This window comes from Cyprinodon tularosa, unplaced genomic scaffold (assembly GCF_016077235.1).
Source record: "Cyprinodon tularosa strain WSP-4 unplaced genomic scaffold, ASM1607723v1 ctg66, whole genome shotgun sequence".
NCBI classification, from domain to species: domain Eukaryota; kingdom Metazoa; phylum Chordata; class Actinopteri; order Cyprinodontiformes; family Cyprinodontidae; genus Cyprinodon; species Cyprinodon tularosa.
The window spans coordinates 2,603,356-2,619,016 of NW_024039407.1; the positions used below are offsets into that span (position 1 = coordinate 2,603,356).

General features: G+C 38.1%; 1 protein-coding gene across 1 annotated transcript in view; it reads left to right on the forward strand.

Annotated features, from left to right (window-relative positions):
• lama5 (laminin, alpha 5) overlaps positions 1-15,661 on the forward strand; it is a 108,134-nt gene that overhangs the window by 26,339 nt on the left and 66,134 nt on the right. Inside the window, 4 exon segments of the mRNA XM_038309294.1 lie at positions 8,669-8,786; positions 10,806-10,924; positions 11,287-11,457; positions 11,645-11,742. Of these exon segments, the coding sequence (XP_038165222.1) occupies positions 8,669-8,786; positions 10,806-10,924; positions 11,287-11,457; positions 11,645-11,742 (506 nt within the window).

Genomic DNA, 15,661 nt, shown 5'->3' on the forward strand with positions numbered 1-15,661 from the left:
AGTGCAGAAAATTCACACACAGTCAAGAAGAGGAAACGACTCACATTGACTTACCAACAACAGCATTCTCATGTTAGGGTCAGGATATGGTGAAAACAATGTGGGGGGGATCCGTCCTACCTTATCAATGGTTCATGCTGGCAGTTGTGGTATAATGGTGTATATTTCTATGGCATACTCTGGGCTCCTTGGTATAACCCAGCATCGTTCCAACACCACAGCCTATACTAGTGTTGCTGCTGACCATTCTCCATTTATGGCCACAGTGTACGCATCTTCTGATGCATACTTCCAGCAGGATAAAGGATTGTGTCACAAAGCTGAAATGATGTCAATCTTTGAGAAATGTTTTTGATTCAATAACAATTACTGCAAACCAACAAGGTGTACCTAATGAAGTCGCATATGAAGATAAGAAGCTGATGTCCTACGAGGCACTGTAGTATTTCTTTCTCTATAATCTTGTTATACAATGTCTGTGCAGCTGGGACCATGTTTATCCTGCTGCTGCAAGCAGCTCAATGAAAGGGAAGACAAACTGAATAGAGACAATGGTGGACAGTTCGAAAAAAAAAAGATTTATTTAAGTAAAACCATATTTGATGAGAGGAATTAAGACAGAACCTTCTTCTTGCAGAACAGCTGCAGATCTCTGTAGAAAAAGTATGTTTCCTGCTCCTTTAGCAGGGGTTCGGTATTTGTTCCTGATCCTGGAATCACTGGATGTGTCTTCAGAGATACAATAAACTGTGAAAGTGCCTGTGTATACCCCAGAGAGAAGTGTTATGTACTTTCACTTAAAGAATCTTTAGCCTTTCTGGCCCCTAGGAAACATGCATATCTTGAAAAAGTCCAAACCATACTCTGTAAGAATGAACTGCCTCTGCAGTTCATAATCCTGTGGTTAGTACCAGATCCTGGAGCAATGCTCACCTGCTTGACCTCCATGACTGCCTCTGTTGGTGGCTTAGAGGCGTGACAGCAGCAAATTGACTCGATCCCCCCATTTGGTCTCACTTCTTTCATAAATCACACCGAGGCGCCAAGAAGGTGTCTCTTGGCTGTCTTGAAATTGTCCTGAGAAAGTGTCTGAGATTTTCTCCAGAAGCTGACAGATGCAGCTGGAGCCCCTTCTCTTCTTTACTGCCCTGATTCTGCTAACGCTGCTCCTCATCTTTACTTCTGTACTTATCACACAATCAGTTTTATAGCTCAACTATTTATTTTCTGTTGTGCAGCATTCTCATCCACAGACTGATTTAATTCAAATTAAACTGTAAAATAAAACATTGATTTATTTTAACACTGTTATACCCATTAGCTTCCAGAGCCATGTTTTTGACTTTATTGGATGTTTACCCAGATATTTGATATCCTAAGAAAGAGTACATTTGGATCTTTGCTTAAAAAGAATCCTTTAAAAGAAGTTAAACTTTTATTGGCTTTTATTGTTCACTTTAGGCTGCCCTAATTTTTATATAGCAATCAATCAATCAATCAATCAATCTTTATTGTCAAACTACAAATTGCACTGTAATTGAGATATATGGATATATGTATAGCTATATATAAAAACGATGTTGATAGATTTAAAAGAATAAAAACTTTTGAAATTAATCTATTACATGTTGCATGGTTTATCCTTAAAATAATGTTTTTTTCATACAAATTCATGTCTGCTGTCATTTTAAAGGGTTTCTCTTCTTAGTTAAAGTTGTGTTTTTATAAGATCTAAATATATAAAAGTTCCACATATTTTCGGTCTGTTGTATTTGTTAGGTTCAAAAATGTAGGTTTGTAAAAGAGGGACTGAGTCCACACAGAAAGGTATTTTCAACAGCTTCTGCAGAAGGGGAAAGAGCCCAACCCAACTTTCCAACTCTCTCTCGGACCCCCCTCCTTCTGCAGTGCCTTTTATTAACGGAACATAACACATGGGGTAGGTTACAAAACAGTATTCTTCTGACAGGACAATTGATCAGGTCATAAGACAGAATGCTCCACTGACTGAATCACAAGACATAGTGAAGCATCTAATTTCTCCAATGTTTTATATGTACATACATTCATTTTATAATAATCATTGAATAAATCTAACAGTATTATCAGAGACATGCACCTGATAGCGGTTGTAAAACAAATGTTTTCATTGATGTTGATGATGCTGTGATGTAACCATCAGCGGTCCTTGACTCTGATAGTTTTGCTGACGTGAGCATTCATAGTCCGTCCAGTCCGTTCACAGTTAGTTTTACTGTGCTCTCCGTTTCGTTCCTTGCGTCGAGGTTCACTTTTAGAGAGGTCAGCTGGGTAAAGTTGCTCATATATTTATCTTGGATGGAAGTTTAACCCGTGTCTCTTCTTTCAGTCAGTCATCCAGTAACATCATGAATGTTTCCATTTAGATGATTTACTTCAATTATTATCTGATAGTATAATTTGTGTAAATATTGTGACTTTTTTTGCTGTCATCGCAGCAGCTCCACGGGGAAAATTTAGCCTGGAGGCCAAACAGGCCTTGATTAAACTTCGGTGTTGGTCCAGATGGAGGAAACCTTCCAATAACCAGCTGGAATTTTTTTTGCTGTTTTGTTTTCGTGGTTTGTTTATATGCCAGAGATGACTGACTTGATGCTCTAGACAAAACCTTAGGCTCATATTTTTTAAATCAAAGTGTGATGCAAGTCAGAGTGACTCACTGAATCCTAGTTGGAAGTGTTGCCCAGAGAGCTACGCATGTGTGGATCATTTTCTTTGGAATAATGTCTGAAACTTGTAAAAGGACACAGCTCTACACGTCCACCTCAGACCTTGTTTTCCTGACTTTCCTCACCCTTCCTCCCTCTCTGCGTTCATCCCTCCATCCATCCCCCCTCCCTGTCATTGTGTGTGTGTGTTGTGTCTTTTTTCCATGGTTACCTGAGGCACCGGTGGGTGCCACCAAGGAATGTGTACAATCATTAAACCGGCTTGGGGCCAGACACACAAATGCAAGCGCACCTGAATTCTTGAGACGTAGACATAGATGTAAACTAACCTTCAAATATTTGGATGGTTAGCTTCAGATTATTCCTTATAAATGTATAGGTTTTATCTGTAATGTTATATCATCTCTAAAAGAAAAATCTCACTTGAAAAAAAAGGATTTAACCCTTTCTATATTTCTATTTGTTCATATGCTGTGCAAAAAGAAACCTGTTCAAGAAATCTGATCTATACAAACAGAAGCTTATGAGCTTTTTCACTTGACCCATGGTTTTAGTTTCATTTCTCTTTGTCTTCTTTCGTCTCCCATAACTTCCTGTCATCACAGATCATTAGTCACAGCGGCTCTGATCTTCTTCCATTTCCTTCAGAAGGCCTGGCAGAGTGATAGAGTCCTATCCTGAAGTTGCATTGTGAAATCACCTCCTTGTCTTTCCTTGGCTTACTGACTAATTCCAGCAGAGGCCACATAGGAATCTTTGATGCCCTAATTCTGTGCTTAGTTGGGGTTTAAGTTAAGATCCACGAAATCAACTTAGATTCTGAGTCATAGGGGACTTTAGACAAAGAAGAATAAAAGTGCAGAACTCTTTCTAGTTTATTCTTTGGTTAGATCAGTTCCTTCCCCTTTGCATTGTCCTGTCACCGTCTGACTGTTGTTATGGTAATGGGTGGTTGATTGATCACTCTACAAGCAATTTGGGGAGGTTGACCTGGGAGGCTGCCACTAATCCCTAAAGTTTTGTGGGCATAGAGGAGTCAGGAATACCCCTTTTGTAACATTTGTGTGTTATTTTGTACGGATGCCTGTATGTGTTTATGTAAGAGAACGGAATGGCTTCCACTGAGACTCGGAGACAGACACAGACAATGAGAATCAAGTTACAAGCACCAGATAATCCAGTGCTGTGCTTCTTTTTTACTGCGTCAGATTATTTTTCTGATGGCCGAGTGCATGCCTACTGTAGGCTCTCACTTGGAACGTTAACCAATCCATGTCTGGTGTCCAATGCTGTTAGGTGTCAATGTTTGAGTGAGTGGCTGTTTGCTTCATCTGGAAGGTTTCTAGTGAAGTGCAGCCAGACAGATGTAGGTGATAGGAAAATGGGACACTATTCCCCTTTCAGATTTGAACATCTCCAGTTTATTATGTTTTTCTGCAAATTCTTCCACAGACGGAGAATAAGACAATTTAGAAAAGAAGTATTTGTCCTTCCAGCTGATGGTTTCATAATATTGAAGGACTTTTTTAAACAAGCTGAAGCTAAAGTTAACTGGTGGATTATGATCTATTTGCGATGTGATTCTGGGAAATAGGGAAGAATAATTTTTCCAAAAATCAAAAATGAGATTATTTTGAACAAATATTGTGATTGTAATTTTATTTTGGTCTTCCTTTGCACTAATTACAAGCTTGTAGGGGCTTTATTTTAAGGTTCCCGTCTTTTCCTGATCTTGAAATCTTGCATTTTATTCTTGCAGGACAGTACTGTAACCTTTGTGTAAAAAAGTGCGTACTTCTACTTGCATGCATGGATCTGCATTGAAACTGCTACTTTCCCCATTTTACCTTTTTGTATGACGGCAAACCCACTACAAGGGTATAACTGCAATCTAAAGGGCTGAAATGAGGCATTTTGCGTCTTTCTCCTGTCAAATGTAACGTGACCAAAATTCAGAGCCTCTGCGATTTGAAAATTGGGTTTTGTTAAATTGTGATATATTGCATATTAAATGAAATGCCTAGATCTATTCTGAACTAAATGGTTCTAACGTTGCAATGTTCCCCTTGCCCTCGGTTAATGGTTGAAAGACTTTTCCGTATTCTTTTTGAAAAGTCTCCCATTTCATAGAGACTGTTGATGTGGCTTCAGAACTTCATCCCTCTAAGACACATATGTGTGTCTGCAGCGTATTCTTCTTAACACAATAAAAAAAAAAAACTATCAGCACATCAGGGCAGTAAGTCAGAGCTCTCAACTTCAACAAAAATCGACCAATCTTTAGGACTTCCCAATCAGTCGCTTCCAAATGATTGTCAGGAGAAACGATTGTTTGTCATACTGAGCAGGAGTCGTGTGCTTCACTCCTCTCTGCTTTTCACCCTTCTGTTTGTTAGGGAGGATTTTGTCACAGAGTAGCACCAAGCATAGCCTCTCACTAACCTCCAAGGCCAACTTTAAGGCCTGATTTTACTCTATCCAGAAACAATAGTGAGGCTGAAGACAATGTTGCCAGAGCATGATCCCTATAAAAAAAAAAAAAAAAAAAAAATTATAAAATAAACCATGAAAGCTTCCCACACACAGCTGGGGTTGTGTGTAATCACCACATTGAGATTGAAGGTCATAGAACCTAGTTAACACCTGGGACTATAGATTGCTGAGAATGATAATAGATTTGCACTTTTAATCCAGTAATAGATCCTCAGGAGTTTACTTGTATCATCAACACTAATCAAAATAAATAGACTACTTGTCTATAGATTGTAGTTTACAGTTCAAAAAATTTCCCATATTATCATAAAAAGCAGACCCTCTTCAGAAATGCGGTACTTTAATAATCCCAGAGGGAAATCATTTTTGTTACACGCTCCAGTTACAGTTTTATATATATATATATATATACACACAACCAACCACACAAGATAATAAAGATAAAAATAAAAAGATAAAAATATATACACATATAGCTCTTCTGTTTATATATATATGTATACGTGTATATATATATATATATATATATATATATATATATATATATATATATATATATATATATATACATATACATGCATATGTAAAACTAAATCCAAGTAAATTGATAAATCCAAGTAAAGTGATACGTGACGTGCAAAAATAGTACATAAATGTCAATTACTTCTATGAATAAATAATTTAAAGCCATAAAATGTTACTATTAAATTAGGATTTTCCTCACATTTAATGTTCAAGGTGAGTAAAAGATTCCTGCAGTAGAAATGGGCTCTAAATGTCCCTCTCAGTTTTGGGACCCTTATAGGATCTCTTAGAATTAACCAGAAGGCCTCAAAATCACTCTGGTTTATGAATTCTTGCGTGTTTATTATCCGATAATTAGTCTGTTAGTCATAAACAGAGAAAGTATGTGAAAACATAGAGCATTAGCATTGCTCATATAATTAGCGTAGCTCTGAAGCATATGATTGTGAGTGTCTACAAGGCGATATAACTCACGGAGTGTCTGGGTTTGTCCTTGGATTTGGACTTCCTGCTCCTCCAAGCGACGGCGGAGGTGATCTGCTGGGCCTTGTGTTTGGCCGCAGTGTTCTGTCATGATGGGTTCTCTAAAGCGACCCAAGTATGCAGAACACCACTAGACGGAAACAGTAGTAAAAGTTTAACAGAGTTTATTTTGCAAGCACAATGACACTGGTTCTGGTTCTGGTCCTGGAACACGGGTTCACCGGAGTCTGCACAGGAAGATAGTTCAGTTAGCAGGGCACTTAGAGATTTGTCTTTAGATTGTTTCTGACTTGTACCTTGAGGGTTCTTGATTAAAGCTTGGAGAGGAAGGTTGTTGGAACTGGAGAGAGTTTGGTTCGCAGAGTCCGCAAGCTGCTTCAGCGTCTTACTTCTTAGGATTGAACCGAGTGAAACTTGAGGTTTCCAGCTCTTGATCCTAGGCTGTATGAAAGCTCAAAGGCAGGCTTCAGGTTTGGCTCAGAGGGTAGGCTTAGCAGGTTAAGCTCTTCCAGAGCTTCACAGGAGACAAACTGGTTTCCAACTGGATCAACACTGCGGCGTTGAGGCAAGGTCTGAAGACAGCTTAAGTAGTGGATCCTCTGATGATGGTAATGAGCAGCAGCTGTGCAGGAGGCTCTGCTCAGGAGGATCCACGGCGGACTCTGCTGGAGAAAAGTGGTACTTCTCCAGCTTCCAACAGAGATTATATTTGATGTTCAGAAAGATCAAACAAATTTTTCTTCTAAAAAGCATTTGCCTTTTTACAGAGTCCTTTTAATTTTGCATTTATGGTCAGGCTTATAGGTTTTACATCATTTTAAATTCCTAATGTTTGACAAAGATAACATAAGTAAGTAAGTATTTCATTTATTAAAGAAATAAAACATATCCAAAACAACCAGTGCCTGTTAAAAAAAGGCAACCACCACTAGCCTTGTTCAATAATGAATGTTTGCTTCACTTTCTCTGATAATTATCAGATCTCTAGAATCAAGAAAGCAGTCAAATAGAACCCATCCGAATGCAAATTAGGCCAATGGTTCTCTAAACAAACAGTTTCCTGATTATGTTGTAGAGGAGTCCAAAATTATTTCATATGATTCTAGAAAAGGTCACAAATTATTGTCCACATCCACTAATGGGGAAAACCTGGAACAGTGATGAACATTTAAGGAGTGGCCATTCTACCAAAACTACTACAAGAGAGCATCAACTGCTCATCCGGAAGATTCCAGATAAACATCTAAAGCTCAGCAAATTTAGCTGCCTTAGTTAAAGTCTGATGTCATGATTTAGCAGAAAGAAATCAGGCAAAATTGCCTTTCAGTTAAAACTCCGGGGTTGAACCACTGCTGTCCCAGAGGAACGCAAAGTCCTGCCTTACAGATACCAAGTAATACTTCTCTCTGATCCAAAAGACTTTTGGAAAAAACCTGTGGATTGATGAGACAAAATTAGACCTTTTTGGAAGGTGTAAAGCGGTTGCACATCTGCAATCCAATACGGTGGAGATAGCGTGATGATGTGGGGCTGCTTTGCTGAGTCAGGATTATGAAAACTTGGTGCAATCAATGGACCAATAAATTCTACTTTCATGCCTATAAATCCGGAAGGAAAATATTCAACAATCATTTTCATTTAAATATCTTTGGTTCTGCAGCTTTTAAATTTGGGGTGTTAAAGATACTGTGGGATGACAACACTTTGTGTAATGTTACAATGAGTTTGATCATTTAAGACATGTTAGCATTAGGCATGTAATACCCCAATATAGATAATAATAACTGAACTTTATTGATCTCACATTGGAGAAATAACCTGTACATTTAACACATCCCCTATTGGAGCAGTGGGCTGCCATTGTGCAGCACCTGGGGAGCAGTGTGGGGTTTAAAGGTCTTTGCTCAGAGACCCAGAGTGGCATACTAAGAACACTACATAGTTCCATAATATGAAATGATTGACAAGAAAATACAAGATTCATGCTGATATTTTTTCGCGTATAAAGGTGCAAACATTCTTTTACGGCATATGATAGGCAACATTTTCTCTGAATGTTTAATGTAGATTAGGGCTGCAACTATCGATTATTTTGCAAATGGTTTCATCTGTTGATTATTTTTTCGATTAATAATCAGATAGACAAAGATTTATGAAAGAAGACTTTTTATGAAATTAAAGTTCTTGAAATGAGTTCCTGATAGAGCATGTTAACACATGAAAAAGATTATTGATCTTAAATGCAAAAAGTTTATATATTTTTTTGCAATCTTGGTATAATTACTGCTCTAAATGGGTTCCTCTGTCAGCTAAAAGCATATTCTACAGTCTCAATACTCCACTTAACGATTAATTGATAATTAAAATAGTCAACGATTATTTCAATAATCGTTTTATCATGATTAATCTGATAAATTTTCTCAGCTCTAATGTGGATTGTTTTCTTTTTTCCTCTACAGGTCTTCCATGTGGCCTATGTGTTGATCAAATTTGCCAACTCCCCCCGTCCGGACCTCTGGGTTCTGGAGAGATCCACAGACTACGGTCTGACCTACCAGCCCTGGCAGTTCTTTGCCTGTGAGTATGTTTGACTCCAAAACCAAATCAGATTCTATGAGAATCAACAACTAATCTACTAACTGTGCTTGGGGAAAGGCCTTTAAATCCTTCTCTGATATTTTAGACTAAACAGGATGCCTGGGGTTAGGGGTGTTGGGGGTGGAGGGAAGGTGAGGGGGGCACATGTTACCTGATTGAGGGAGGCAGCTGCTGGTGGAGGTGGGCTGCAGGGGAATTCCTGGAATGTCTGACAACAGGTCACAGCTTGGTTTACCTGATCATAGAAAGTGGAGGCTTTGGGTGTGTGTGCCATTTGTTACAGCATCTGCATCCAAATATAACCTGAAACATTAGTAATTAAACGTTAATGTCAGCTGTTATGTCCAAACCGGACATGACAGCTTTGCAGCTATGGTAAAGGATGGTTTCTCTGTGGTTTACTGCACACACAGAGGAGCTCCATTGTCAGAAAGGGACCCAGTGGACAGTTCAAGTAGAGGTTTGTGGAGAAATGTTATCATTTAGAAGGAATCGATTACCTAACCTATTGAGATATGATCATCCATCTAAATTGACAACAAAAAGGGAATCAATCAGAGATAGCTGAGACGTTTTAAAGGTAAATCCAGAGGAGCTGCAGCAATTTACAGCTTAGGAGGGAGAAGCTAAACACCATTTGTGCACTCCATAAACTTGGTCCTTTATAGAAATGTCAAAGAGTGAGTTTATGGTAAAAGACAGCTAAAATATTTCCACTAGCCGTGATGGAGGTACAGCAAATATTTGGAAGAAGATGCTCTGGTCAGGTAAAAACAAAACCAAACCCTTTGATCTCTTTAAAAACTAAATCTAGGTGCATTTCCATCTCTTTTTTATGCACATTTTTTTAATTGTTACATCAGAAAAGAAGTTTGCAAAAAAAAGTTTTAACTCTCGCTTGACGTGGTTTTGGCTTTTAAAAAATGGGTTTCATTCACAAAAAGGAAGATGGAAATAGTGTTTTCGAATAATCTTTAATGGTTGGAACATTTACTTCAGTTGACCAAACAGCTGTTTCCTTCATGGATGTTGCTAATATGTACGTAAACACGGCTGGAAAAAACATTGTAAACTGAGATGTCAGCATAAGAACAAGTTGCCCAGTAGAAACACATTCATTAAGACTTTCCTCCATTACTGATCTGTGGTCTATGCTTTGGTTATACTTCTTTATTACAGCCATGCGTGACAATGTATTATAGACGATGAAATATGATGATATTATGCTTTACTTTGCTTGGTTAATTTTATTTTATACCCAATGGGAAAAAAACAGCAGAAATGAAAATTTTTTTTTTTTCTTCAAATTTTTAAAAGTTTGCATAAAATTCACACCTAAATTGGATGTAAACATGGCTACTTATGAGGAGAGTTTTGTTCTAGAAGATTTTTTATACTCTACGTATATATATATATATATAGCGCTTTTTCAAGTCAGGTGACATGACCAAAACGCTTTACACTACATTCAGTCATTCACCCATTCACACACACACTCACACACTGATGGTGGCAAGCTACATTTTAGCCACAGCTGAACTGCGGCTCACTGACAGAAAAACTGAGTGTTGAACACAGGTTCAACTTTCAACAAAACAACTAAAGCCCTAAACACTCAGCCAGAGCTGTGATGCAGTGGTGGAATGGCCTAAGTCCAGACCTAAATCCATTCTTGAGTCTGTACCTGGACTTAAAAAGTGTTGTTCTTAGCTGCTCATTGCTCCGTGCCTTCTTCCGCACAGGATAAAGCCTAATGTTGACCGCTAATATCAAACATTTATTCAGGGTTCATGTTCTGTACAAGTTAATATACAGAGGAGAGACAAGCTGTAAATCTCTGACCTGTTGCTGTTTTCAGATTTAACAAGCTGAAATCATGACATTAAGATAATTACACCTCTGCCTTCTGCATTCAGGCTGAACCCTTGGAAGGAATCAATGAATGCTTGATAACATATTCTAACATATTTCTTTCCTTGCATCTGTGTTTTTTTGCAGCCTCCAAAAGGGACTGTATTGAACGCTTTGGACAGAGGACCATAGAGCGAATCAACCATGACGATGATGTTATCTGCACCACAGAGTACTCTCGTATAGTCCCGCTGGAAAACGGAGAGGTGATTGCATTATTGCGTTATTATTAATGCATTATTTCAGATTCTGTCTCTCTGTTTAAATGTTGTATTTTCCTTATGGCAGAAGTGAGAATATGTCTTCCAGGTCCAATTTTTTTAAAGTTCAGACTAATAAAATAACAGTTTCTTTGTATATTTATTGCAGATCCGACAACCTAATCTATGACAGTCAGTGAGCACTTTTATCAAACTCATGGCTTAAAGCAATGAACCAATATCGTTCATTCTAAGGATTTTCTGTATTTATCTTGATTTGTTACTTCAGGTTGGTGTTCAGGTATTTTTTTTGTTGCCATGTTTTTTATCTGATGATCTGTTCTGCTCTGTGATCCGCCCCATGTCAGATTGTGGTGTCCCTGGTGAACGGCCGTCCCGGGGCCATGAACTTCTCCTATTCACCAGTGCTTAGGGACTTCACCAAGGCCACCAACATCAGGCTCCGCTTCCTAAGGACCAACACCCTTCTGGGACACCTGATGGGCAAGGCACTGCGTGACCCCACCGTCACCCGGAGGGTGAGGCCTCGCTGCAAGCTGATGTTCAGCCAGTCAGAGATGTAGTTGAGAGTTATAGATTGGGGGGCAGGGTCTTCAATTGCTTCTTCCTCCAGATTGATTATTCAGCTTTTTTTGCATGAACTTTAGCTCTAACCCATTGTTCATAAAAGGTGATTAAAGTCTGTCTGCTCTTGATTTCTTGCAGTACTACTACAGTATCAAAGACATCAGCATCGGAGGAAGATGTGTGTGTAATGGACACGCTGAGGCCTGCAACGCCAATGACCCAAATGATCCTTACAAGTAAGAATCAGGTTTTCTCAGGATTCAACCCGTTCTGCTCTTGTTGCACAAAGGAATGCCTAAAGCTAACTGATAATTGATCAATAACTTGAGCTGACATTCTGTGATCTTTAGATTTGCAGGTGTAAAAGTTGAAGTTTTTGAGAGAAAAGTTAGAAACAGACTGAAGCGTTTTGAAGCTGTTTAAAGTGTTTTTGCTTCTAAACAAAATGGTGTCTGCTGCTTCTCAATAACTTAAACTGTTGGATGGATTTTTTGCAGATTTTTTTTAAAAGATTTTTTGTGCATTTAATTTGGTAAAAATATTCTAGTTTTTGTCTGAAACTTCACACCTGCTTTCAGGTACAGAGTTGAACATATGATGATATGGGCTTGTTTTGAAGTAAACCATGAACTGTTTGGGATGAGAAACATGGCATTGGCATTCTGTTAGACAGCTAAACTTTGTTCCCCAATTGCCTCATAATCCATAATAGGGATTTAAAGTAAGAGGCAAAAAATATGAAGATTTTACAATAACCCAGTCAAAGTGCAGACTTCAGCTTGAATAAAGTGCTGTGTAGAGACCTTAACAGGACAGTTTATAATACCCCAAATATCGATGCGCTCAAACATGTTTCAGGATGAGTGCGCTGAAATTCCTCCACATTGATGGTGAGAGAATTATAAGGTCATAAAGCAGAAAAAAACAGGGCAAAGATGCTTCTATAAACAATTTTCCCCCCACATTGTTTTGGGAATTTTGATTTTGTTGAAAAAAAAATAAATATGCATAAGAAAGAAGTCCAGACAGGACATGCTCTCCTCCCTGACACATAACATAAATAAAGAATCAGACTTTACAATTAGAGTCTAATTACACTGACAGGTAGTATCTATTTGAAAATCTCTTTAAAATCCACTTATAAAGCTTTGTTATTTTTACTGTTGTAACCTACAGAGTTTTTGCATGTTAGAAACCCCCAAGATATGACTCTATGATAAATGTCTGTGGTCAAAATTAATCTGGATTTTAGGTTTTATCTCTTTTTTAACCACATATAAGCTGCAAACTTTGTATTCAAATGAGATCTGGAATTTGTTCTCACATGTTACCGTGCTGATGAAGGGATATTTCACTGTGTGTGTGTGGGGGGGGGCTTCTTTACCTCAACATGAGGAGTTTCTTTAACCCTTAACCGTCATCATGAGTGATACCATGATCAATGGCGTAATCAGAAAATGATCCTAGGTTTGGCCAGGCAGGGACCAATGTGCACTGAGGGGTGACCAAAAACCTATAGGAGCCAAAACCCTAGTTCTGAAAAGAGCATGAGTTCTGTTTTTGTTTTATGTTAGTATATTCATGTGAATAAATAATTCATTACTGTAATTTCATTGTCAACTTATAGTTGATATAATATCAATTGAAAAACTAAATTAAAGGTGTAGTGGAGGATGTTCTTTTTCCAGGTGGATCATCAAAATAAGTGATCCTCCTACTTGTCAATCATTCTGGTGATACAGTATGTTTATGTAAGGCCGTCCTATGTGCTTGGACCTATTTTAACTTATCAATGGTGAGTCTGACATAGTGGAGAAACTGCAAATCTTCCTTTGGAAAGTGAGCTTGTATGAGCGATGCAAACATGAACTTTTAGACATAAAGTGCATGAGGAGAAATAGGCTTGCGCATGCCCTTGCATGTGTTTAATATGTGTTCCCTCTCGGGAGCGAGTACAGGGTTGTGGATGTGCTTTTCCTACATTTTTTTTTTTAATTAGCAAAAATCCTCCACAATACCTTTAATTAAGACTTTCCAGCTCAAAGTATCACTGCTGCCCACTCTGTTTTGGAGGGGAACTGCTTGTCCTGGAGGTGATGACGTATGTTCCAATGGGAACATCCAATTACCTGGTAGTGGTGGGTAGTTAGTTGCCAACGGTTGCCATGGCTTTCCCTGGCCCTCCTTCTAGCTCCGCCCCTGGCCAGAATGGAGTAGGAGTTGCAGATGAATGGGTTACTATTTGCAAAGGGAGAGCTGGAGAAACAAAAAAAGTCACTCATATTTAGTTCATATTTAGTTCATCCATGTGACAATGGTAATGGTTTGAATTTTTTTTTTAACGGCCTCTTAGCTGACTGATGTTAGGGTGGGAACAGTTATGGAAGTCTAGATTGCTGATTTCAGAATGGATCACTACAGACCCAGTCTATGTAGGCCTGGTCCTTTAAAGGATGCAGCCTCATGGTGAGAAACATGCAAACATTTGGAAGTATGTTGTTTTGTACAGTAAATTAACACATGAGTGGAGGATAAAAACCCAGTTTCTGTTTGTACCCTGAATCAAGTCTGTTATTGTAAAGGCAGGATGGAGCTTGTTTTAATGCATGAGACGTTTGTGTGAAAAAAGACTAGATTAGTGCACCTTTTCATTGATTTGATAATAACATGTTTAAAGTGTTCTGCATATAAACTGCAGGGCATATTTTCTTACTTATGAGCGTCTTTCCTCATATGCTGCAGATAAGCTATTATTACTCAGGTAAATCCACCATGAGTCACATACATATATACACACACCTACACAAAACTCACACTCATAAACATGAAGTTATCTGTCTCCTTGATTTCCATCTGTCTAGTACAAACTGCACAATTCTGCTTTTCGCTTTTGCCTTTCCTGCAAACAGCCATACATGTGTGAAGAAGAACCACACTTGCTCAGACTTGCTGGATGCATCTGAAGACAATCTTGTGTAAAGTTAGACAGATAGGTTCTTAAATCGCTCTTTCTGATCCATGGGAATAGACTGGGAGTTCTGGAGGAAAGGAGGGACATTAAAGGACATCTTGCTGGATAATAAACTAGAATGATAAAATGTAGTGGCACTTTTCCTGCTGAACCTTACATGCAAGATATTCTTAAACTGCTTTGTCCTGTCAGATTAAAGACACACGTGTGTTTTTGTCTCAGAGGGTATTAAAATAGCATCAATCTACCACAGGAGTGCATGTTTTCTGTGTTACTTTTAAAAAGTCTTTTTCTTGGGCGAGGAATATATTATCGTTTACCTGACCTTTAATTTCCTTTAATTATCCTAATAGTACATTAGACTTTCATTTTTGGAAAGATGTTTTATCTTCCCTCTGTTCCCATTTGTGCTAATGACTAATTCATGGATCATAACATTTTATTTTTAGACCTGTAATCAAGGAGAACCATGCAATGATGACATGCTGGAGGAATCCAAATCCATCATAAGTTACCTCAACAAAGAAGGAGGCTGTGGAGAGCAGTTTTCCAACATCTGTCTTAGGAGAAATACTGCCTTTAAATTAGCTCTAAGGATGTGTGATTTAAGGGCTTTTTAAACATCAGGTCATCAAACTCACAAAAGTTATTATAACTCTCCTGATTTTGCTAATTAATTTCAGTTCACTGAATTGAGTTTTATTTTTAAATGCCGGTTATGGTGCTAAGCCAACTCTGTATTATTGAATGGCTAACCTCTATACGTTATCAGTGTTTCTGGGACAAACTTTTCGCATATGCTCCTTGGTAAACCATCTAATCTTGCTAACACTTATTATTCTGGTGTTTATTCACTATAATCTCCTAGTTTAAATTGGAAATAAACTAAAAAAAATTACATTAATTATGATATGATTGATCAATTTTAGCTCATCAGCAGGTCCTAAGCAATCACCATGTTGCAGGGCATTTAAATGACATTGTGAGCGAGGTTTGTCCTAGTAAACAGTGACAAACTTAACAACAGTCTTGTGCAAACATGTTTAGAGCTGCACTATTTGCTAGAACTGCATGAATAAAGTCACAATCTCTCTCTCCTTCTCTCTATATATAAATATATATCACAATTTCAAAAGACTGTTTAGATGTAATGTTTTCTAGCAGGGGTACAACAAGGACATCAT